We start from the raw sequence: 21,217 nt of genomic DNA on the forward strand, positions 1-21,217 counted from the left end.
GTTGAGAGGGGCTTCGTGAGGAAGAAGCCAGTGGAGATGGCTGCGGTGCCAGGGAGACAGCTGAGGATGGGCTGGGGAACTGCTGCAGGAATCTGGTGGTGTCTCTAAGGCGCCGCCTCGGAGAATACACTGTGTTACAGTCACCTCAGGAAGAGCTGGAAAAGGTCCAACAGAAGAAATCTGAGAGGAGCAGGTACAGCTTAGTGTTCTCCAGCCTCTGAAGAGATAGGAGGACCCTGCCTGCCCTCGTCTCCAGGGGACCACAAGTAACCTGGAGCAGCGCAGGGCTCATCACCATTTGCTGTTGATGAACTAGCACAGGCTGGGGGTGTTTTCTGCCAACTAAGCCCCTTTTCTAAACCGGTTACGTTGTTAAATTGGCCAGTGGAGCTGGGCTGACTCGTAGAGCTTCCTTCCCGCAGGCCTGGGGGAGAACTCAGTGCCAAGCGAAGCATGATACAGCGCTTCCTATAAGTAACTCAATCCTCTCGCACCGGACACAGCGCTCAGACACCAGGGTGACCTCAACCCCAAGGCATCTGAACTGACATCCTGCCACTCAGGCAGCACCCCTCTCATACCTCAAGAGACCACACTCAGCCCCATTCCATTCCATCACTTCTGCTTTTCCTCCTGAAATGCCTGAAGTGCTCACACAGTGAGGTAATTGGAAGCCAGAGAGACCTAAATCCATCCAGAAAACAGAGGAATCTAGACCCAGATCCCACCTCTTCCACTTACTAGCTCCGGGGTCCTGAATCGTTTTTAGAAGCTCTCTTTGCCTCACTTACCTTACCTGTAAAATTAGGGTGTCTATCTTAATGATACGTTATAAGGATAAGTGCAATAATGAATGCACAATGCCTGCACCGTACACAGCACGTTGCAGGTGTCAAGAAAGTTTCACTCTCTCCACCCAATATACATGTGAATGTTTTTATGTCTAGACAAATATCACATGTGCCCGTGGGCCCGATTCCAGTCTCATCTCATTGAGGAATTGTCACTTAAACTTCCTTTCCCAGTCATCATTCTGAAGTCCTTCTTACTTTAATGGCTTCACCACTCACTTGGCCATATCAGCTGCCGCTGTTACTCATCTGCTCAGACACTGATGTCTTGTTTGGCCAGTTAGACAGACTTTCCTGAAGGGGAAGGCTAGTGTCAATGAAAATTCTGTCTCATCACTCCAACTTTCTACTTTGTCTAGCGTTGTTATAAATGCTCAGGATATTTGTGTGAGTTGCAGAGTGAAGGAGAAAATCCCAGGGGAGGGATAAAGGCCAGTGGCGAACTGTCTTTTTAATAAATTACAATCCAGTAGGCGCTGAGCATCCACACTTTGGAAGGATTTCAGTGGTGGTTAGTGTGGAGGGTTAGTGGGTAAAGATATCGGAGGTGAAGAATAAGATGGAGAGAAAGGCAATTTTGCCAGAGTTATAACAGGTCAGCTGGGAGGTCAAGTGAGCTGCACGGAGCCCTCCCCCACTCAGGATTAGACAGCAGATTAGCCAACTGACCTTGTTACTGGCTCCCAGGCAGTCATAATCTCTCCTACTCACATTAAACGATTCAAAGAAATGCTGATGCAAAGATTTCCTTTGAGATGCTGCCCCGTCCTCACTTTAGAGCAAAACTTCACATTCCCCTTTGTTTTCTATTTGTGTTCATGTTCTCTATATGATGGAGGAGACAACTATCTGCCCACCAAAATCTACTCCCTTCTTCTTCCACTGTAATAATCTGTGGTTGGGTGTTTGGTCATCCAGCCGGGGCTGCACATCCAGCCTCCTTTGCTCTAAGGGGTGGAGGTTTGGCCGAGTTTTCACCAATAGAGTAGAAGCGACGCGTGCTGTCTCCAAGTTGGGACCCTTGAGATAGTAAGTGGGCGTCTTCCATATTTTCTCCTTTCCCTTAAGGCTGGTCGGAACTTGGATGTAGCAGTGATCCAGCCTTGCTAATGCAGATGCTAAGACTCTAAGGCCTAAAAACTGCAGAGCCATGATATGGAAGGAACCACAGCCCTGAATGACTGTGGAACACCCATCACATCCTTTATGAGAGAGAAATGTTTCTCGTTCACTGATCTATGCCATGTGTTTAAAAGCTATATTATTGCTGGGTCACTTATTACAGCTTAGCTGCAGCAACCCAATTGCAGCATATATATATATTATACATTATAATATATATTGTATATAAATATAATCTGTAGATACTATATAACATGATATATTAATATGATGTGTGATGTACTATATAATATTATATATAATAGGTACATTATATATGTACTTATAGAAATATATCTCTTGGAATGTATTTTAAATACAAATAGATAATAGTGTATAAAATATTGCAACTAGCCTTTCTTCCTACTAAATAATCTGTTTTGGAGATTTTTCCAATTCAGATGTGTGTGTGTTTGATATAGATGATAGACAGACACACTTCTGAAGTGTCAGATGTATTTCTTAGTATCAGTGACCCATAGTTTATTTAACCAATGTCTTTCCTGGATCACCCTATGGACTAGTTTTGTGATCGCTTTTATTTTTCACTATTATTACTACTGACATGAACACCCTTGAATATGCTTCTCTGTTCACATACATAAATATTTCTCTAGTGTAAATATCTAGAAATGGGATTATTGAGTTGAATACTATGAACATTTAAGAATATAATTTATTATTGTCCTCTTAAAAGTCTAAGCTAATTTATACTTCCATAGCATATGAGAGTGCGTAACTCTTTATAACACTGTCAATGTTAGCAATCTTTAATTTTGCTCAGCTAATGGGGAAAAATAGGGAGAAAAGATTATTACAGAAAGAATAAAAAGATATCTAGAACAAGAAAGATGAAAGTAGCTGGAATCTAGTACGATAAGCTACCAAAAAACCCCATCAATGATCACACTTTGTGAAATTCTGAGCCACTTGTACTGTTCCAACGATCACAGCAATTGTCAGTCCTAATCCTGTAACTCCTAACATCCCACTGCTTTCCTGCTGTCTTTCTCCCAAACCAGCCAGGTTCACGACGAGTTACACACTTCACTCTGCTCTTATACTACACGCTAGGTTATCATGACCGTAGGTAATTATGAGGCTGAGCTGCAATGCATCAGTGTGTTTGTCCTAACATTTTAACAATATAAATAAATGCTGAGGAGGACACTAAACTGCGTCATCGCAATAGCTGAAGCCCCACTGCAGCTGTCAGGAACACGCAAGCCATTCTGTCTGTGTATTCCTCTAATGCTTTTCCAGCCCAAGCAGGAGGAATAAAACTTTCCCATTTCTCTTCCCCAACCCCCAACTTTTTTTAAGAAAAGTTGATTATTGCCACTATAATAGGTATTTGCTAAATATTTACCAATATATGCTATTGTGCTAAGTCCTTTAAACAAGACCTTATTGGTGAAATATAGACAGAAAACTATCTCTGGAATATAAGCAGGACTGAGATAATTAGAGAATAATTATGCAGAAGGAAAAGCCAGATTGGTGTGACGTGGAGGGAAGAAAAGCATGGGTTGACCTGAGAGCAAGTCCCAAATCGTCCCAGTTTATGTGATGATTTTATCTTATGTGATTTTGCGTAAGATACTGAATCGTGCTAAATCTCAGTTTCATCGTGTTTTATTTTCTGTTTTTTTAAATTAATTAATTTATTTTTGGCTGTGTTGGGTCTTCATTGCTGCTCACGGGTTTTCTTTAGTTGTGGCGAGTGGGGGCTGCTCTTCGTTGTGGTGAGCGGGCTGCTCATTGCGGTGGCTTCTCTTTTGCGGAGCACAGGCTCTAGGCGCACGGGCTTCAGTAGTTGTGGCACATGGGCTCAGTAGTTGTGGCTCGCGGGTTCTAGAGCACAGGCTCAGTAGTTGTGGTGCACGGACTTAGTTGCTCCGCGGCATGTGGGATCTTCCCAGACCGGGTTTCAAACCCATGTCCCCTGCATTGGCAGGCAGATCCTTAACCACTGTGCCACCAGGGAATTCCCTCCTCGTGTTTTAGAAGAGGCACATTTATTGAGTGCCTGCCATGTGCCAGCCTCCATTCTAGGTGCTTGGGATAAAGAAGAAGGCAAAACGAGGTTCCTGCCCTCAAAAAATTTACATTCTGGGGATGGGGGAGGGGAGAGAGACAGACGCCAAGCAAAGAGAAATATTGATCTATTCATTTATTTAAGAAATAGTTACTAAGCCCATACTTTGGCAAAAGACTGTTCCAGGACTTGCTTTAAGAATCTGCCTTCCAGGGACTTCCCTGGTGGCGCAGTGGTTAAGAATCCGCCTACCAATGCAGGGGACACAGGTTTGATCCTGTGTCTGATGATAAGTTTCCCTGATCTCCCCAGCCCCCAGTCTGAGTTGGCTACCCTACAGTGCGCTTCCAGAGTGCATGCCCTAGAGCTTACCATGCTCTAGAGCACACAGACACCCTTCCTGGTACTTAACATCCTGTATGGAAGTTGCCTGATACTCATCTCTGACTCCTGCCCACACCCACTAAACTCTCAGCAGCTTGAAGGCAGGGTAGCATCTTCACTGCTGGATCCTCTATGCCAAAGACAGAGCCTGGGACACATCAGCCTTTAATAAATACATTTGTTAAATGAATGAAGGCAGAGAGAGAAAGAGAAGGTAGAAAAGTTAACAGGGCAAAGGTCTAGAGGTAAGGCACAGGTACAAAATGAATCTCTAGAAGGCGTGAAAAGCAACTTTGACTTTCAAATAGTAACACTCATTCAACAGTGCTAGATAGAAAGGCCAAACAGAAGCTCAAAGAAAGCAGGTCTACAGAGAAGATCCCCAGAGTGAGATGCCCTTTCCTACCAGAGAAAATGAAATTGGACTCTTGGCCTCTGAGATCCAGTTATTCGTCTCTTCATCTAGTTTATGTTTAACTGTTTCAATGGACCTACTGTTTAAATGGCAATGAGTCAGGTTCACACCACGCCTTATCCAAAAGCCTATTTTGGCTCCGTGCAGTCAGACTTGATGTTTGGGGCAAAAGACCTGGAAACCTTCTGTAGGTCTAGCCTTCCTCATTTTCTAGTATATATATTGAAATGCTCAAATAGGCCATCTCAACTAATAATAGTCTTTTTTCCTCTTTTCAGCACCTTTTGCAATCCAAATTTAAATGATAGAGAAAAACTGATGGCATCATCTCTACTATCTTATTAAACCAGGCTTCTATTAATGATGATTCACTGAAGTGTCAAGAATAGATACACTGAAAACTTCTCGAGCATATTAATGTGTTAAGCATCATACCACACGTAGCTGCTGATATAATTTTGAGTTTCCTCTGGAGGAAAAAACAGTTCTTTTGGATTCTTTTCATAAACAGCACCTTGAAAAAAGCTTTCAGATGCTCAAAGACATGAATCTTGCTCCGTTCCCTTGTGTATATCTGATTTAAAGGTTAATAAGTAATTAGGGAGCACAGTCATCCAAAAATTACCAATTAATGTGCCATAATTTTCATTAAAAATGCTATTAATTATATTTTTGTACAAATGTCCTGGACTGGCTAATAAAAAGTTACCTAAGGCGATTCTGAACCTTTCAGGGAGAAAGAGAAATTAATCCGTATCAATCACTTTTTAAAGTTATGTTTTGGGCTTGAGAGATCAAACAAAGGAGTGTCTTAGTTATTTAGTGTGGATAGAATCTGACAGGGTTCCATTGTTTATTTTGTACTGAGTCATTATTGCTCAGAAAACCTAATAAGGTATCTCGGCAGATGTTTAACGTGGAAGTTTGACAAATAACCGTTCTTGGGTTCTTATAACGTAAAGCAACCCTTTATAAATGAGATCAAACTTTTAAACTATCCAGATATATTTTGTCGAGTTCCTAGGAGACTGTGAATGGAAAGTTATGATTAACTGATTAAAGCATGTTATATATTTAAAATTTATTCTATACCTTAAATGATGGTATCAGTCACTTATGAAAAATCCACGGAATTCCAAAGTTGAAGAGCTCATGACAAAACTTCTACCATCACTCTAAGGACGCTACTAGATTTAACTTTTAACAGTTTTACAGATCCCCAAATTCTTCTGTTCTCACCATCTTATCGCGTCACCTCCTGTCTGAATGCAACATCTATTTCCATCGTGTGCATTGTGGCTGGCTAGTGTTTGATAAACATTAGAACTGGGCAGGTTGCAGCTCTACACCATTTTGGTACATAACAAATTGTAGTGGGAATATTTATCATCAATGAAATGAACCAAGTGTGGTTAGGAACTATACAATCAACTCAGACACAAACTATTGATATTCCATTGCATCATAGATATTTACTGGTTGTTAGGCAACCAAATGTTCCAACACTGACACCGGGGAAAATTTCTCTTGCTGGGCTTGGCCATTTTAGTAATTAGTTCAGCATGGGACTGTCTCATAGTATCTCTGGCATATAAAAGAACTTTATAAAGGACATTTAATACAAATCCCAGGCTTGCATTTTTTGAGCAGTTCCTGAGATGGGAACTTTTATCCTACCAGGCACGTTTATTAATTTTTTCCTCATACTAAACAAATACCTGTCTCTCTACAGACCTTATACATTGGCTCCACTCTTTACCTAGAGCAAGTTTACTTCCTCTTCAACATGCCAGCTCTAATATTTGGAGAAGGCTATCATGTCTTCTCTGAATCTTTCTTTCTGCAGAGTAAATATATCCGATTCATTCCCTTATTCAGAATTCCCCATTATCTCACATGCTGGCTGTTCTCCCCTCTCAATGGCACCATAATATTTTAAACTGGGACTAACTAGGATTGGTTGCTGTTTTGTAGTTTACAGTTATGACTAGTGATTTATAGGCTGTTGTGTGGTTGAACATTGCAATTAAAATTGGCACAGGAATAAGACGTCAAGGGTATAGAACAGGTGCCTGTTTTTATCTTTTTATTTTTTTTTAAATCCTGACTTGGAAAATGCTACCAGTGAGAAATCACAGCATTTGTGCCTTATTGGAACCTTGGAAGACAAATGGAAACTTTAAGCAAGCCCTTCAGGGATGCCTAATAGATTTATGCAGCATAAGAACAGTTTCAGCATGTGGGATGCGATCATTTAAAGTAATATTTGCTAAATTTGGCCGTGCATATGAATCATTGGAGAGCTTCTAAAAATACGGATTCTTGGCATCTGTACCCAGACCTACCAAAGAGGTGCCTCTAGAAGTTCCCAAGGGAAAAGCATTTGGGAGCCATGGATGTAGGGTACGCAACATGAAGATCAGTCCTTCCTTTGAGCTAATTCTACCTACCCTATAAAGCTGTCTTCTGTGACACGTTTTCACTGCCTATTACAGCCAATTACTCTCTCTCTTTTCTAAAAAAGCCTCTTCTTCTAATAATTGGTACCAAATAGTTTGGTATTTAATCGTTAATTTTGCATGGCTTTTTGTCTCCGTTATTTTATAAAATCCCTCAGGGCAAGAACTCCCAAGGGATATGTCACAATATTGAACGGAGTCATTGATTGATTGGTGAGGATTTTTGGAGGTAGCAGAAGAAGTTAGAGACAAAAGGGAGATAGATACTGCAGGAGTCTAGCTGGAAAAGTTTAAGATCAGGGAGATTAAAGTCTTTCTCTTTTGAAAGAAGTATCTTCTGCTCTGTGCTGTGGCCTGCTCCCAGGTGTAAGTGATAGAGTACACAGACGTTGCTTGATGTCTCCACCTCCATCAAACCTGATCCTTGGAGATGTCAGACAGTAACCCACAGACTACATTATATAAATATGGCCAGAAGGCCTATTATTTACAGTGTTCCTAGTCCATCTGGAACACCAGACATAAATGAGTTCTAGCTCTTTTGGTGCAATTCTATCATGTGACAAAGTCAATAGTGAGGGTGCTGTAGGTCCTGATAAAAGTTTCAAAATAAAGATGAAGGGGTTCCTTAGATAGTTACATAGGCTTTTTTTTTCTTTTTTAAATATCAAAGACATGTAAGACTTCAAAATTCATTCAAATTAAAAATCAAATTGGAAGCAATGATGCTTACATGAGATAAATACATAATACAATTAAAAATAAAAGAATGACAAGCTATATTTGGAAAGCATGAAGAAAAAAAGCAGGGATGGTACATTTGTATTAAAGAATAAATTTGACAGAAGGTCAACTACATATTGATACAAGTAAAACCATAAAAAAGCCACGAGTCATGAAACACTAGGCACAGAATAGCATAGTGTCAGGCCACGAAAAGCAAAAGTTGCTAGAAATATAAGGAAACACATGAGTTGTATTAAAATTTCAAAATTACATAACTCTCTGGTAGGTCAAGGAGACAAAAATAAGCAATTAAGGATATAAAACACATGAATTATTTAATGTTTGTATAAATATCGATACACTGATATAACTTTGCACCTAAGAACAGAAAATGAACCTTACAAACACTGATCATGATCTGGACCATAAGATATTTCAGTGCATTTTTAAAGTAAAAATTGCACAACTCCATTATCTTAATAATAAAATATTACTAGAAATTAATATCAGAACTTTAAAAGAAAAAAATCTCAAATTACTTGGACATTTTAGAAATAGTCACATAAATAATAAACGAGTTAATAAGCAAACTAGCAAATAACAAATGTGAGAACGTTGTTGAACAAAAACCCATGAGATGGAGGCAAAGCTATTTTTTGTAGTGATTCACAGCTCTAAATGCTTTTTGAAGAAAAGAATTATGAGAAGACACCTAAACAGTCTACGTGGGAATTTAGAAAAAAAAAAAAAGATAAAAGAAATTAAGGAAAGCTAGTGAGAAAGAAAATAATAAAGTAGAAATTAAAAAATAAATGAAACATAATAATGAGAAAAAAATAAGCCTATCTTTTGCAGGATTGATAGCTAAAACCAAGAACATGTTCTTCAAATAAAACAGACAAATCTCTGGCAAATCGGGCAAATTTAATCAAAGAAAAAACTAGAAAGTATATAATAACATTTATAAATAAATTTATTTAAACTTTAATAATAGAGAGAAGATTAAGGCTTATAACAGAGTAAAATAAATTAGTGATTAAATTGAAAACTTGAGTAAAATAAATAATTGAGAAAAATGTAAATTAAGATGAACTTAATGAGAAGAAAATCTATAAAGAAAGAAGAAATTGAACCACTTATCAAAAAGTTACTTTTACTTCAATTAGAGATTTTAGAAATTTGGGGGACATAGGGCTCTCTGAGAAAGGAACACTTTCTGCAATGTAGTTAAAGAACTGGGTTTAAACGCCATGTAAAAATAACCTAAGTTTTTAAATTTAGGATTGAAATTGGTAATAAAAAATAATTCTGAAAAACAAATGATCCAATAGAACTTTCTGTGTAAAACGTCTAAGAAAAAGTTCATGCGATTCAAGCCAATCTCAAGACTTGACCAAAAGAAAACCAGAAGTAATAGGAACTTCAATCATACAAGGCACATTTAGAAGGGTTTTCTAGATAAGCAGCCTGATTTTGCATAGCAGCACCACTACTCAGATAATAAACTAACTTCTCCCGGGAGCTCTGGTTCCCACCCAGCTCCTGAGTGACCACGTAGAGAATATCCTTAGAGAACATTAAGAATAAAATAGCCAGCAGGGCAAACAGGACCAGGAGAAATGAACTCTCCAGAGGGGACGGTAACTTCCCTCTCCAAACCTTCAGTTCCACGTGCCATAAAGGAACAAACGAGGCTACGATGCATATTCATTGGCCCTTTTAATACTCCATCAGGATGCATCTTTCCTAATAATATCTACCTCCAAAATTTATTTTAAGTTTACTCTTCTCTATCACTGCCGCCACCCCCACCCCCCGGGTGGCATTGGCAGTGACCGGAACAATGCAAAGCTTCGCGCACTGAGCTCCCGGCCCAGCCTCCTCCTGCAATTCCTTGTCCAGGCAGAGGACCTTCTCACAAGGCAAAACATACTCTCGCTCAAATCTTAGTACGGAGCATAAAATCCAAACTCCTACACAGTCTCTCTCTTATTCCTTGTCTCAGGTGGGTCTCCCCCTGACCGATGGGTCATGCTCTAGTCACCCTCACCTCTTGTTTCCAAAAGTTGGCTAAGTGCTTTTCTCTCCAGGCTTTAGGGCTCTCTTTTCCCTGTGCCGGGGGAAGCTCTTCTCTCCTCACATGGCTGCTTCCTTCTCACCCTTCAGGTCTCTGCTCAGAAAGCACCTCCTTGGGGAAAGCATCCCAGGCCATCCTTTCTGTTTAAATTCTTCCTCAATCGCATTGTTTTCTATCCACATACCTTGTATTTCCTTTTTAGCGCTTCTCACAACTTAAAAATAATTACTTTTTGCAGGGGCAGTGTTTCTACCCATTTGTTTTCTGTCACTCCCATTAGACTGAAAACCCCACGGGGTCAGGAACGCTGTCGGCTTTTACATGGTGCTGTATTGCAGGTGCCTGGCCGAATGCCTGCATTCTGTGGGCGCTCAGCATTTCGTGAACGAATAACAGTCTGGATAAATTGTGATGATTTGATTAGTTTGTTTACTTTTCTCTTGTTGTTGTTTCCTGCACTTGACTGTGAGTTCCATGGGAACAAGGTTCCCGTGTCTTTTTTAGGCACCAAATGTCGTGCTTGGCACTTAGGGGTAGCTCAGTGGCTATTTGTAGAATAAGTAAATGAATAAAGATATCGAAGTTCTCTAGGATATGAAATTTCTTTCGCCTCAGCTTTATACAACACTCAGAACGTCTGGATCTACTAGAACCCTTCATTAAGAATTCTGCTATCCCAATATTTTCCAGTATCACTGTTTCTGTTAACAACTCAGGCACCCAACGGGAATGGAAGTGAAGCAATGTGAATTAAATCACTCAAATGAGGCTGCTGCCGGTTAATTTTAGATCCTGAGCATCTGGGTCAGCGCTTAGTTTCATAGCAGGTGTGGAAATGATATCTTCAGTGTCATTATTAATGATTTTACTAAGGGCTGGGAGCACTTGAAATATTCTTCCGAATGAGATTTGAGAAGTGGACCAGATGGGCATTTTTAAGAAGGCTATATTAACTGTATTCTACTTTTCAGCAAATAAGTCTCCATATTAAGATTGATTACAAATGTACCTTAGTGTCCATATCATATTCAATCAAAAATTACAAGCAATGATTTTTAGAAGAATATGAAATACTCCAGTAAGATGATAGTAATCTAAATGAAATAGATAAACATGCCTGAAGTTGACTCTAGTCATTTTGTTTTGCTTTCTTTTCCTCTTTCTCCCGGCAGTATCTCGTCTTCTACGGGGCTTAATGTTCATTATGGGTACATGACTTCAGTCATAAGAAAACGGTCTTATCAGTCACATCCCCAAAATGCTGGTTGGTCAGGCAGGATGGCTAGGTAAGGTTGACCACAAATAAACATGTCAGCATCCACCTACTCCCTGAATCCCAAGGGTGGGTGCTCAGGGCAGTATTTGTCCTCTATCAGTTTTATCCTTCTTGGTCAAAACAGAGCTGAGAAAGAGTAATACATACTAGACTGTAATCTTTGAGCCAGAGGAAATTGAACCAAACCAAGTGGAAAGAATGTTCTATTTACCAGTAGCAGGTCAGTTCACGGGGAAATTGTAAAACAGGTGAAGTTCATTATTGGTGAAGCTCCCCTAGAACAACCCTGGTCTCCCCAGCCCCAGGGGTGAGCCCCTGCCATGGTTTAGACCTTGACACTGAATGCCAGCTGTCTTTGGCTTCCTAGAGACTTGCTCTTGTGCAATGAAGCAAGTATGTTCTAGGTCTCATAGTCTCCGGTCAGGCTCTTTTCCCCACCAAAAATGAAAATTAGCTTATTTGATAGATCAAGCTGTCCTCATTTGCTAACAGAAAAAAGTTCGAGAGGCCTCTCAGGTAATGCGGACTCAACAGTGACTTTCTAATGACGAAGACTTTCCTGTGTGACTCAAAGAAGTGAGTCTGATGGTGGGAATGTCAGACCAAATGATATAGATTTTTATGAATTTTATGGAGCAGTAATATTTCATAAGAAGAGAGGGGAACTGACATAGAGTTGCCCACTTGTTTTTTGCTGAGTAAGGACATTAAGGAAAAAAGAACAACAAAACACATCCATCGACAATCATTTTAGAAAAGAAAGGAATATTATGATAATCAGAAAAAAACAAGAAGCAAACAATCTCAATAAAAAAGCAACCTTTTAAGAATTTACCTTTATGAAAAAATGTACTTCATACAGTTTCAGTTATGCTAGATGCTGTACAACGTCATGCCTGTAGACAGCAATACTGTATTGTGCACTTAAAAATGTGTTGAGAGGGTAGATCTCCTGTTGTGTTCTCATCACAATAAAAACAAAACCAAACCAGAAAAAGATACACAAATGTATTTCAATGTCCTAATTTTGTAGAAGACTAGTGAAAATGTTGTCCAATACCAGTATCAGTCTATGGCCAGGCTTTGGGGAGGGCTGAGGTGGGTGCCCACAGTGGCCCAACAAGCTAGTCCAGGAATTTTAATAGTTGACACTTGTGGGCAAGTCTCCATATGACCTGCCTATCAGTGCAGTCAAAACCATGAACGTGATCCAGAAACACCTTCTGGGTTGTAAATCAAAGAACTTGTTTGTACAAAGCCTTTAACTTTGAGGGCTTTTCTGTCTGTAGATTAACAGAGAAAATGAATAATAGGTAGCCAAAAAAGTGATCTGAATTTTGTTGGAACAGTGATACTTTAAAGTGTAGGATTTAAGGATATACTTATTCACTGGTAAATATGATGGCACACCCAGCAGCTGCCATGTACAAGGAAAGAGCAATGAGACCCCTGCCTTACAGCCTTAATTCCTAGCAGCGGACACGGGCAAGCAGGAGATACGTAGGCAGATAACATCCCTTAAGGACAAGTTCTGAGGTTGCTTTTGTGGATGGGTGTGTGATATTTAAGCGAAGTCCAGACTAAAGTGAAGAACTGAGGCTTATGGTAACCTGCGGAAAGAGCATTCCAGGTAGAGGGAACATCCAGTGCAAAGGCCTGAGGAGCAAAGAGGCCAAGTTGACGGGAGCACAGTGGGACCAGGAATGCAGCGGGGTGCAGACCACGTGGAGCCTTAGGGACTTCAGGTTCCATAAATGAAATGGGCAGCTATTGGAAGGTTTTGAGCAAGAGAGTGACATGACTTATGGGTCACTAGAGTAGGAAGTGGCAAAAGTGAAAGCTACAGTAGACTATTATGACAGTCCATTTGAGACACGATGGTAGTGTGGGCCAAGGCAGTCATCATAGGAGTGCTGAAAAACGCTCAGATTTAGGATATCTTTTGAAGGCAGAGAGAATAGGACTTACTGATAGAATAGACTGAGAGACTGGATATGGTGGTAATGGTAAGAGAAAATTCAGGCTGGGTTTCAAGATGTTTTATTTGATCAACTGAATAAATGGTACCATGGGAACAGCAGGTTGAAGGGGGAATCAAGAACTTATTAGTGGATATATTAAATTTGAGATGTCACTTGAATATCCAGGTAGAGATGTCAGGTTGGCAATTGGATACATGAGTCTAGAGTTCAGGGGAGAAATCAAGCCTAGAGCTAGAAATTTTTTAAAACTTCAGTATATAGAAAATGTTTACAGCCGTTGGGTTGGATAAGGTCATCTAGGGAAGTCCAGTTTTCTGGGCAGAAAGTACAGAGCTCCTGAGGCAAGAACATGCTTGGTGAGTTACCAGAAGAGTCAGGTAACTGTCCACTGTGGATGTGAGCAAATGCAGAGAAGATGCTCAGGGATCAAGCCTGGAGAAACGCCAGCATTTAGAGGTCAGGAGGAGGCAGAAGATTCAGGAAGGGAGACAGAGACGGAGTGGCCAAGGAGGTAAGGGGAAAACCAGAGAGTGAATCACCAAAGCAGTGTGAATCAAGTCTTTCAAGAATGATTAAGAGCAGTTTATAAATTTACTCTGCCCTCAGTTAGCTCTGTTGATGGAAGAAGTTGTATATGCTGTTCTATTCCCAGTGTTTAGTGGCACCTGTCACAGGATCAGTGTTTGTTTGTTTATTTCAGACGATACATGTGGCAGTCTTCAGGCTGAATGCATCCTGTAGGTGTGTTTTATTTGAACTTTGGGGTTTAAAGATATTTTAATTGGTTGCCAAGATTTAGAAATTGGGAAACTTCACATCAAAACTTGTATCTCTGGTTCTTTTTTAAAAAATCTCCAGGATTCTCACAAGGCAGGCCACAGCTGTTTGTGGCTGGGTGGCAGCTGCCGTCTTTAGAGGGGGGTTATGTGCTCTTCAGCTAAATTCCTGCCGTCTCCAGTGAGCCCTGGGTCTCCCCAGCCGTGAGTGCTGAGTCACTCATTCATATTACTTGCTGGTTCCTGCAGATTTTGAGTTTGTACCTCTTGTTTAGTTAAAGAGGGAATGAATGAATAAACAAACGAATGAATGAATGTTTACTGACGAGTAACCTGGAGCTGGGAGAGGTGAAATGATGTAAGCTTACATGCAGAAATGCCAGGGCTCAGCTATAGATTCTCAGGCCAGGGCTTTTACCTAAAATCTTTGCTTCCAATGTCATTGTATTAAAAACATCCTAAAATAGGGCTTCCCTGGTGGCACAGTGGTTGGGAGTCCGCCTGCCGATGCAGGGGACATGGGTTCGTGCCCCGGTCCGGGAGGATCCCGCATGCCGCGGAGCGGCTGGACCCGTGAGCCATGGCCGCTGAGCCTGCGCGTCCGGAGCCTGTGCTCCACAACGGGAGAGGCCACAGCAGTGGGAGGCCCGTGTACTGCAAAAAAAAAAAAAAAAAAAAAAAAAATCCTAAAATAAAAACAAGAGTTTGAATGAAAGAAGTGTACTGACAAAATGCTATTTCCATGTTTGGAAAAAATAGAATATTAAATAAATCGTTTATTATGATAAATGTAAAGAAATGGTTTCCTAAGAACTGCTACACAGACTAGCAGAAGTTAACATCACTGCCCAAGGCAAAGTGAATAACAAACAAATGTAATTATTAAACAATATAATTAAGGTTAAAATTAGTATTTTACTCCATTAGTTTTTTTTTGGAGAAGTAAGTTATGCCATTTTTCTCTGTGAATTATTTTTATCTATTCTTACATGTTTTAAACACAGACTATTATAATCATAGAATGACAGTTTATCATCATCCCTTCTTTTACTCACTATCAAAAACTGGAGTTTTTTAAGCCTCCTCTCTTTTGCCAGCTCCGGTGATGGCTAGTGGCTATTCAGGGCAGTGTGTGGAGGTGGACTCTGAAACGCAGTTTGGGATCATTGAATGAGACCACAGTGCTTCATTTCTGATGTTCGGACATTATTGTTATGCATTGAATTGTGTTGTCCCCCTCCACGCCTCCACCCCCGCCAAAAGATATATTGAAATCTTAAATAGAATTATCCCTGTCCCTCAGAATGTGACTTGATTTGAAAATAGGGTCATTGTGGATGTCATTAGCTAAGATGAGGTCATATTGGAGAAGCGGGGGGCCCTAACCTAATATAACTGTTGTCCTTGTAAGAAGGGGAAATTTGGACACAGACTCAGAGGGAAGATGAGGCAAAAAGAGACACACAGAAAGACAGACACCTGCAGCTGGAGGCAGAGATCAGAGTAATGCTACCATAAGTCAAGGAACACATGCACAACAAGAAACCAGAAGAGGCAAGGAAGGATCCTCCTGTAGGAGCTGCAGAGGGAGCGTGACCCTGAGGACACTTGGATCAAACTTCCAGCCCCATAACTGGGAGATAATAAATTCCTGTTGCTTTAAGCCACCCAGTCTGTGGTGATTTGTTACTACGGCCCTAGGAAACTAACATAGAGATTACCTTGTCTGACTCTTCATTTTATTTATTTTTTAATGTTTTAAAATATTTTTTAAAAATTTATTTATTTTATCTATTTATGTTTGGCTGCATTGGGTCTTCATTGCTGCGCGCAGGCTTTCTCTAGTTGCGGCGAGCAGGGGCTACTCTTCACTGCAGTGCGCGGGCTTCTCATTGCAGTGGCTTCTCTTGTTGCGGAGCATGGGCTCTAGCCATGCAGGCTTCAGTAGTTGTGGCACGTGGGCTCAGTAGTTGTGGCTCGTGGGCTCTAGAGCGAAGGCTCAGTAGTTGTGGTGCACTGGCTTAGTTTTCCCGCAGCATGTGGGATCTTCCTGGCCCAGGACTTGAACCCGTGTCCTCTGCATTGGCAGGCAGATTCTTAACCACTGTGCCACCAAGGAAGTCCCTGACTCTTCATTTTAAACTGTGTTAGAATGTAGGTATCTCACTGGCGGAAGCTGTGTCCCTAGGAAAGTGGCATCAGCCATAAATGCCACAGATGTGCTATCCCTAAGGAAGACATTTAGGCAGATGCTGCATTGCTTGAGAAACCTCATTCCTTTGCTTACTGAAGGCACTGAAGCTGATTCCACCTTTTCTTAGACAGGGAGTAATGGCCCTCCTTTTGTCCTGGAAGCTAAAGGTATATCATTCCTTAGCAGAGAATATCTTGAGCATTAGGAAGAATTTGGCTCTAATCTTGGCCCTAGGAAAACTTGGAAAATAATCAAAAAGTATCTTTAATGACCCTCTGGTCTTCTTGTGCCCACCTTAATGTGTCAGACTTCTCCTTGAATGAGAATTCCGTAACTCACAGTCCAGAGACAGCTCTTAGAAGCCAACATGAAACCTTGGAGATCTTGAGATTGTTTGCAGTAGTCTGAGGGTATGACCACTTTTCTGGGTAAAGATTCCATAGTTTTGATTAATTCTTAAAGATGTATACTTCCCTACGACCAGAACATCAAGAAAAAAAAACAAAAAAAAACTAAGGGTGCTTGGCATGATGGTCAGGATCCACCTAAGATTTTGTGCCTGGGGAACAAGGCATAGGGATGGAGTGGGATGATGGCTCAGGGTGGAGACAGGATGAAGAATGTGGATTTAGATATGTTGACCTGCAGGGGACAGTGGACCATTCACATGGGGCGTTCAGTAGGCATTGGGAGCCACAAAGTTGGCAAGGAAAGGGCACACACGCAGCATTGGGATTGAGCATCACGGAGGTGGGGACTGAATATTTGAGTGCAGGTCCGCTTTCAGAACTGATCACTGAACCTGGCCTAGGAAGGACCAACACTGAGTCTCGGACAGCATCTACGTTAGGGAGCAAGGGGAGGAAGAGGTGGCGTTAGAGGTAAAATAGGCAGGCAGTTTAGAGTTGTAAAAGAATGAGGAGCATGCCCTGGGGGAAAAGAGCAGGAGAGACTTCAAAGGAGAGGCTGGCCAGGCTTGTAAAATGAAATATTTAAAGAAAATGGTGAACACTCATGCGGAGAAGTTCTGTGTCTGAAGTTCACCAATGATCATCAATAATCCCTTTTGAAAAACTATGGGGATTCTTTCTTCATTTATGCATACTTTGAATGGTTATGATTGCATTTCTGCTATGTGCCAGTTACCACGTTAGGTGCTGGGGCACAAAGATGAATAAGACACAATCCTGCCTTTGGGAAACTTACTTGCTTGTGCAAGGACACATACTTAGAGGAATCAACTGTATATGGAGGTCTGAATAGTGTCAAGGGAGGCCACAAAGGGGAAGCATTGATTTACAAGGGAGAGTAGAAGTCATGATGGGGAAATGGATCTCTTCTGCAGGAAGTATAATTGGTGGGTCCAAGAATTCTTAAAAGTGTGAAGCTGTCCTGTACATTATCACATCATAATATCTGAAATCGTGCATTTCAGAATCATGTGGGCACACACACACTCCAACACCTTGAACCAAAACCACTTTTTAAAAAAAATTTATTATTTATTTATTTTTGGCTGTGTTGGTCTTTGTTGCGCGCGGGCTTTCTCTAGTTGTGGTGAGCGGGGGCTACTCTTCGTTGCGGTGCGTGCGCTTCTCACTGCGGTGGCTTCTCTTGTTGCCGAGCTTGGGCTCTAGGCGTGCAGGCTTCAGTAGTTGTGGCACGAGGCTTTAGTAATTGTGGCACATGGGCTCAGTAGCTGAGGTTTTTGGGCTCTAGAGCGAAGGCTCAGTAGTTGTGGCACACAGGCTTAGTTGCTCTGAGGCATGTGGGATCTTCCTGGACCCCCAGGGCTCAAACCCATGTCCCCTGCATTGGCAGGCGGATTCTTAACCACTGCACCACCAGGGATGTCCAAGAATTAAAAGTTTTAAGAAACTTGCTAAAATATCAGTTTAATAGTAAATATCTAACCAGAGAAGGGTTGGATTAATAAAACGAAGAGATTGGGGATGACCTGGAAAATGAATTTCTCATCTCTGACCTGATTCCATATCTTAAAGTTCTTATGTTCTAGTTTTCAATCTACACTGCTTTTTATAGTGAATGCTTCCATTGGTGATAATCATAGAAGCAAATACTTTGTTTACTTTTTTGACTACAAGCAAAATAAATACTAATATAAAAATGTGCTTATGCTGTTATAGTTTATATGAATTGTGATTTATCCATCTATTCATTTCTGTGTAGACAAAATGATTTATAATTTTAAAGTCTAATCTAATAAACTTAGACAAAAAAGATAAAAAAGAAAGAAAATGGAGTAGCTGTTGAGGTAAATCACATATTTATAATTTTTCAAATTTTAATCCTTAAAATAATTCTACTGAGCTATAAATGCATTCTTCTGCTTTTAGTATATAGACACATTTTCCCTTTAATATATGATTTGAAGTCTTGTATTTCAATTTTCACTTAAAAGTCTTTTTACTTTAAGATGAATTTTTTCCAAAAAACATACCCAGTCCCTTCATACTCAAGAAAAGACTAAGGTCACTATTTTGTAAACTCACAGCACTATGATTTCCCAAATCTTTTTTTTTTTTTAAGCTATATATCTTACCTATATCCATTGATGTTAGAACTGTCCTAGACAGTCAGGGATTGATAGAATCCATAATCTTAGGGCAAAATCAACCTCAAAGCATTATGGGCTAAGGCATCCCCGTTTCCTTCAATTAGATCTTTCATTATAATTCTCCCATTTCTTCAAGCCCAGGCTCCACCAAACTCAGTATACAACTCAGGTGCCACAGCCTCCAAAAACATTTCTTGAAACAATCAGCTGGAAGCCAGCTCTCCCATCTATGGGTCCCCATAGAAGTCTGCCCTCTATCCTTCTGTTAGGGCCCATGTCCCTTTCTGTCTTGCACTGTAGCCATTTGCTGTGTTTTCCCTACCAGACAGTGAGATCACCAAGGATACCATCTTGAATCACATTCATTTCTTCTCTGATGTGCTATGTGTTAACTTACAGAAGTACTTAACTTAAGAAGTACTGCGTGTGTACTTAATAATTTCTGTAGCCATGACAAATTGTCAAAGAGAGTGAAAAACCTATTAAGTAAAGTATTTTAGGAAACCCTTGGTCAAGAAAGAAAGCCACAAGAGTAGAAAATTCTTCAAGAGGTGAATCAGAATAACTGGCTCATAAAAGTGACACATTCAATTTCTTCACCTTTGTATAACCTCCAGAAGATCAAACGTTAATAAAATATTTATCCTCAGTTGTCACAAGCCAGACTTTGATTTAAAACTCTTGGGTACATGAATGTCACGCCAGACCAAAAATACAGCACCATGTATTTTTAATTTAAACATGGATCCGTAAAATCTTTATATATACCTGATATGAAAAAATTTGAGTGCAAATCTCCCAACAGTCACCACAAATAAGAAAACAGGATCTAAAATCGATTGTTAAACGTCTGTAAAAGTACAACGAAAAATATTCCATTTGAAAGTCCAATGTGGCATTGATGTGACACGTAAAATACATTCTCTTACCTTTAGGGAATCAAAGCAGGCGATTACTCTTCCATTTTCGACCTGGCAGCTTTTGGGGGGGTGAGCAAATTTGCATTCCTCATCAGAACGGGAGCACGTTCCTCTCTGGAACTGTCTGCAGACTTCCAAGGTCAGCCATTTTGTATCTCTGACCGGGGCAACATTCAAAGCCATGATGAGAAAATAATTTGGATCCTGTTCGTTTCTGTTAAATGATGAAATCAAATCAAGTTCCAATGATTCCAAAACTATTGCTGTGAAAAATCCCACATGTAAGTCTGAAGGTAAGTGACAAATTGCTTAAAGAAGCCCAATCCGGGAAACAGAGTGAGGAGAGAATTTATCGGCAGGCGGTCACTCATCAATCAATATGCCCCACTCGAAGACTGCGGGCCGCAATGAAAGCATGCTCAGTGTCATCTCTGGCTGCAAACGTCCGAGTCGCCTGATCGTTTTGCAGACACAATTGTTTTTAATAAAGTGACTTCAATATCATGGCACTCCTTGGGAGAATATTTAGTTCTGATGCTCGCAGCTATTGACGATGCTGGAAACTAAGCCACTTAGATGTTCGGATCTTAGCAGGATTTCTCTTTCCTTTCACCTTTTAAAATTCCGAAATCAAGCAATTGGCAAAGCCAGACAATTGAGGTATCTTCATCCACTCGTAAGGTCAGGGTAATGTGTATTGGATAGCAAAACACGATAACACAAAAGCTCCCGGGCTGTGTTTTCCAGCAAAAGTGACTTCACACAGGCACTTTTAAATCTTGAACCTGCAAAACACAAATAAAATATCAACTTACACCCAAACTCAATGGAATCAACACTTTAACAAACTATTTGGCTCTTATCTAGAATTTGCGAAAGTGCGGTTTAGAGCTTTGAGCTTTGAATATAGTGAGGAAAGTTATGCATTAAAAAAGAGAGAAAAGAATGCGAAACTGCAACTGTACTGCAGAACTGATCCAGGCAGCAGTCCAAAAGTTAGGAATGACTCAGACAGATGAGTGTGGCAGACACAATAATTAGGCATTCTGAAACAATTCAATCTAATGTGCCTAATCGCCAAAACAGTGTATTAGAACTGTGACTTCCAATTAATTTCACATTTAAGCCATTGATTTTACTGTTGGAAATGCTGTAACCAATCATTTGGGATGTGACTCTCCTAAATAATAAGGATATTGTCATTCTGGATGAAGTGTGGGCTCCTTACCCTTTCCATCCTTTTCTAGTTTACAGAGATTTGAACTTAGAGAGGGAAAGGTAGATCTGATATTTACTCTCAGATCTCTTATACTTGCTCTCTACATTTTTTTTTTTTTTTTTTTTGTGGTACGCGGGCCTCTCACTGTTGTGGCCTCTCCC

The 21,217-nt window shown here is 40.4% G+C and overlaps 1 protein-coding gene across 5 annotated transcripts in view; it reads right to left on the reverse strand.

Annotated features, from left to right (window-relative positions):
* MBNL2 (muscleblind like splicing regulator 2) overlaps positions 1 to 21,217 on the reverse strand; it is a 152,517-nt gene that overhangs the window by 81,418 nt on the left and 49,882 nt on the right. For all 5 annotated transcript variants that reach the window (XM_082675361.1, XM_082675359.1, XM_082675362.1 and 2 more), the window contains exon 2: positions 19,847 to 20,622. In XM_082675361.1, the coding sequence (XP_082531487.1) occupies positions 19,847 to 20,020 (174 nt within the window). In that variant the 5' untranslated portion in view covers positions 20,021 to 20,622. The remainder of the gene's footprint in view (positions 1 to 19,846; positions 20,623 to 21,217) is intronic.

This window comes from Grampus griseus, assembly GCF_964374135.1.
Source record: "Grampus griseus genome assembly, chromosome: 18".
Classification (NCBI taxonomy): domain Eukaryota; kingdom Metazoa; phylum Chordata; class Mammalia; order Artiodactyla; family Delphinidae; genus Grampus; species Grampus griseus.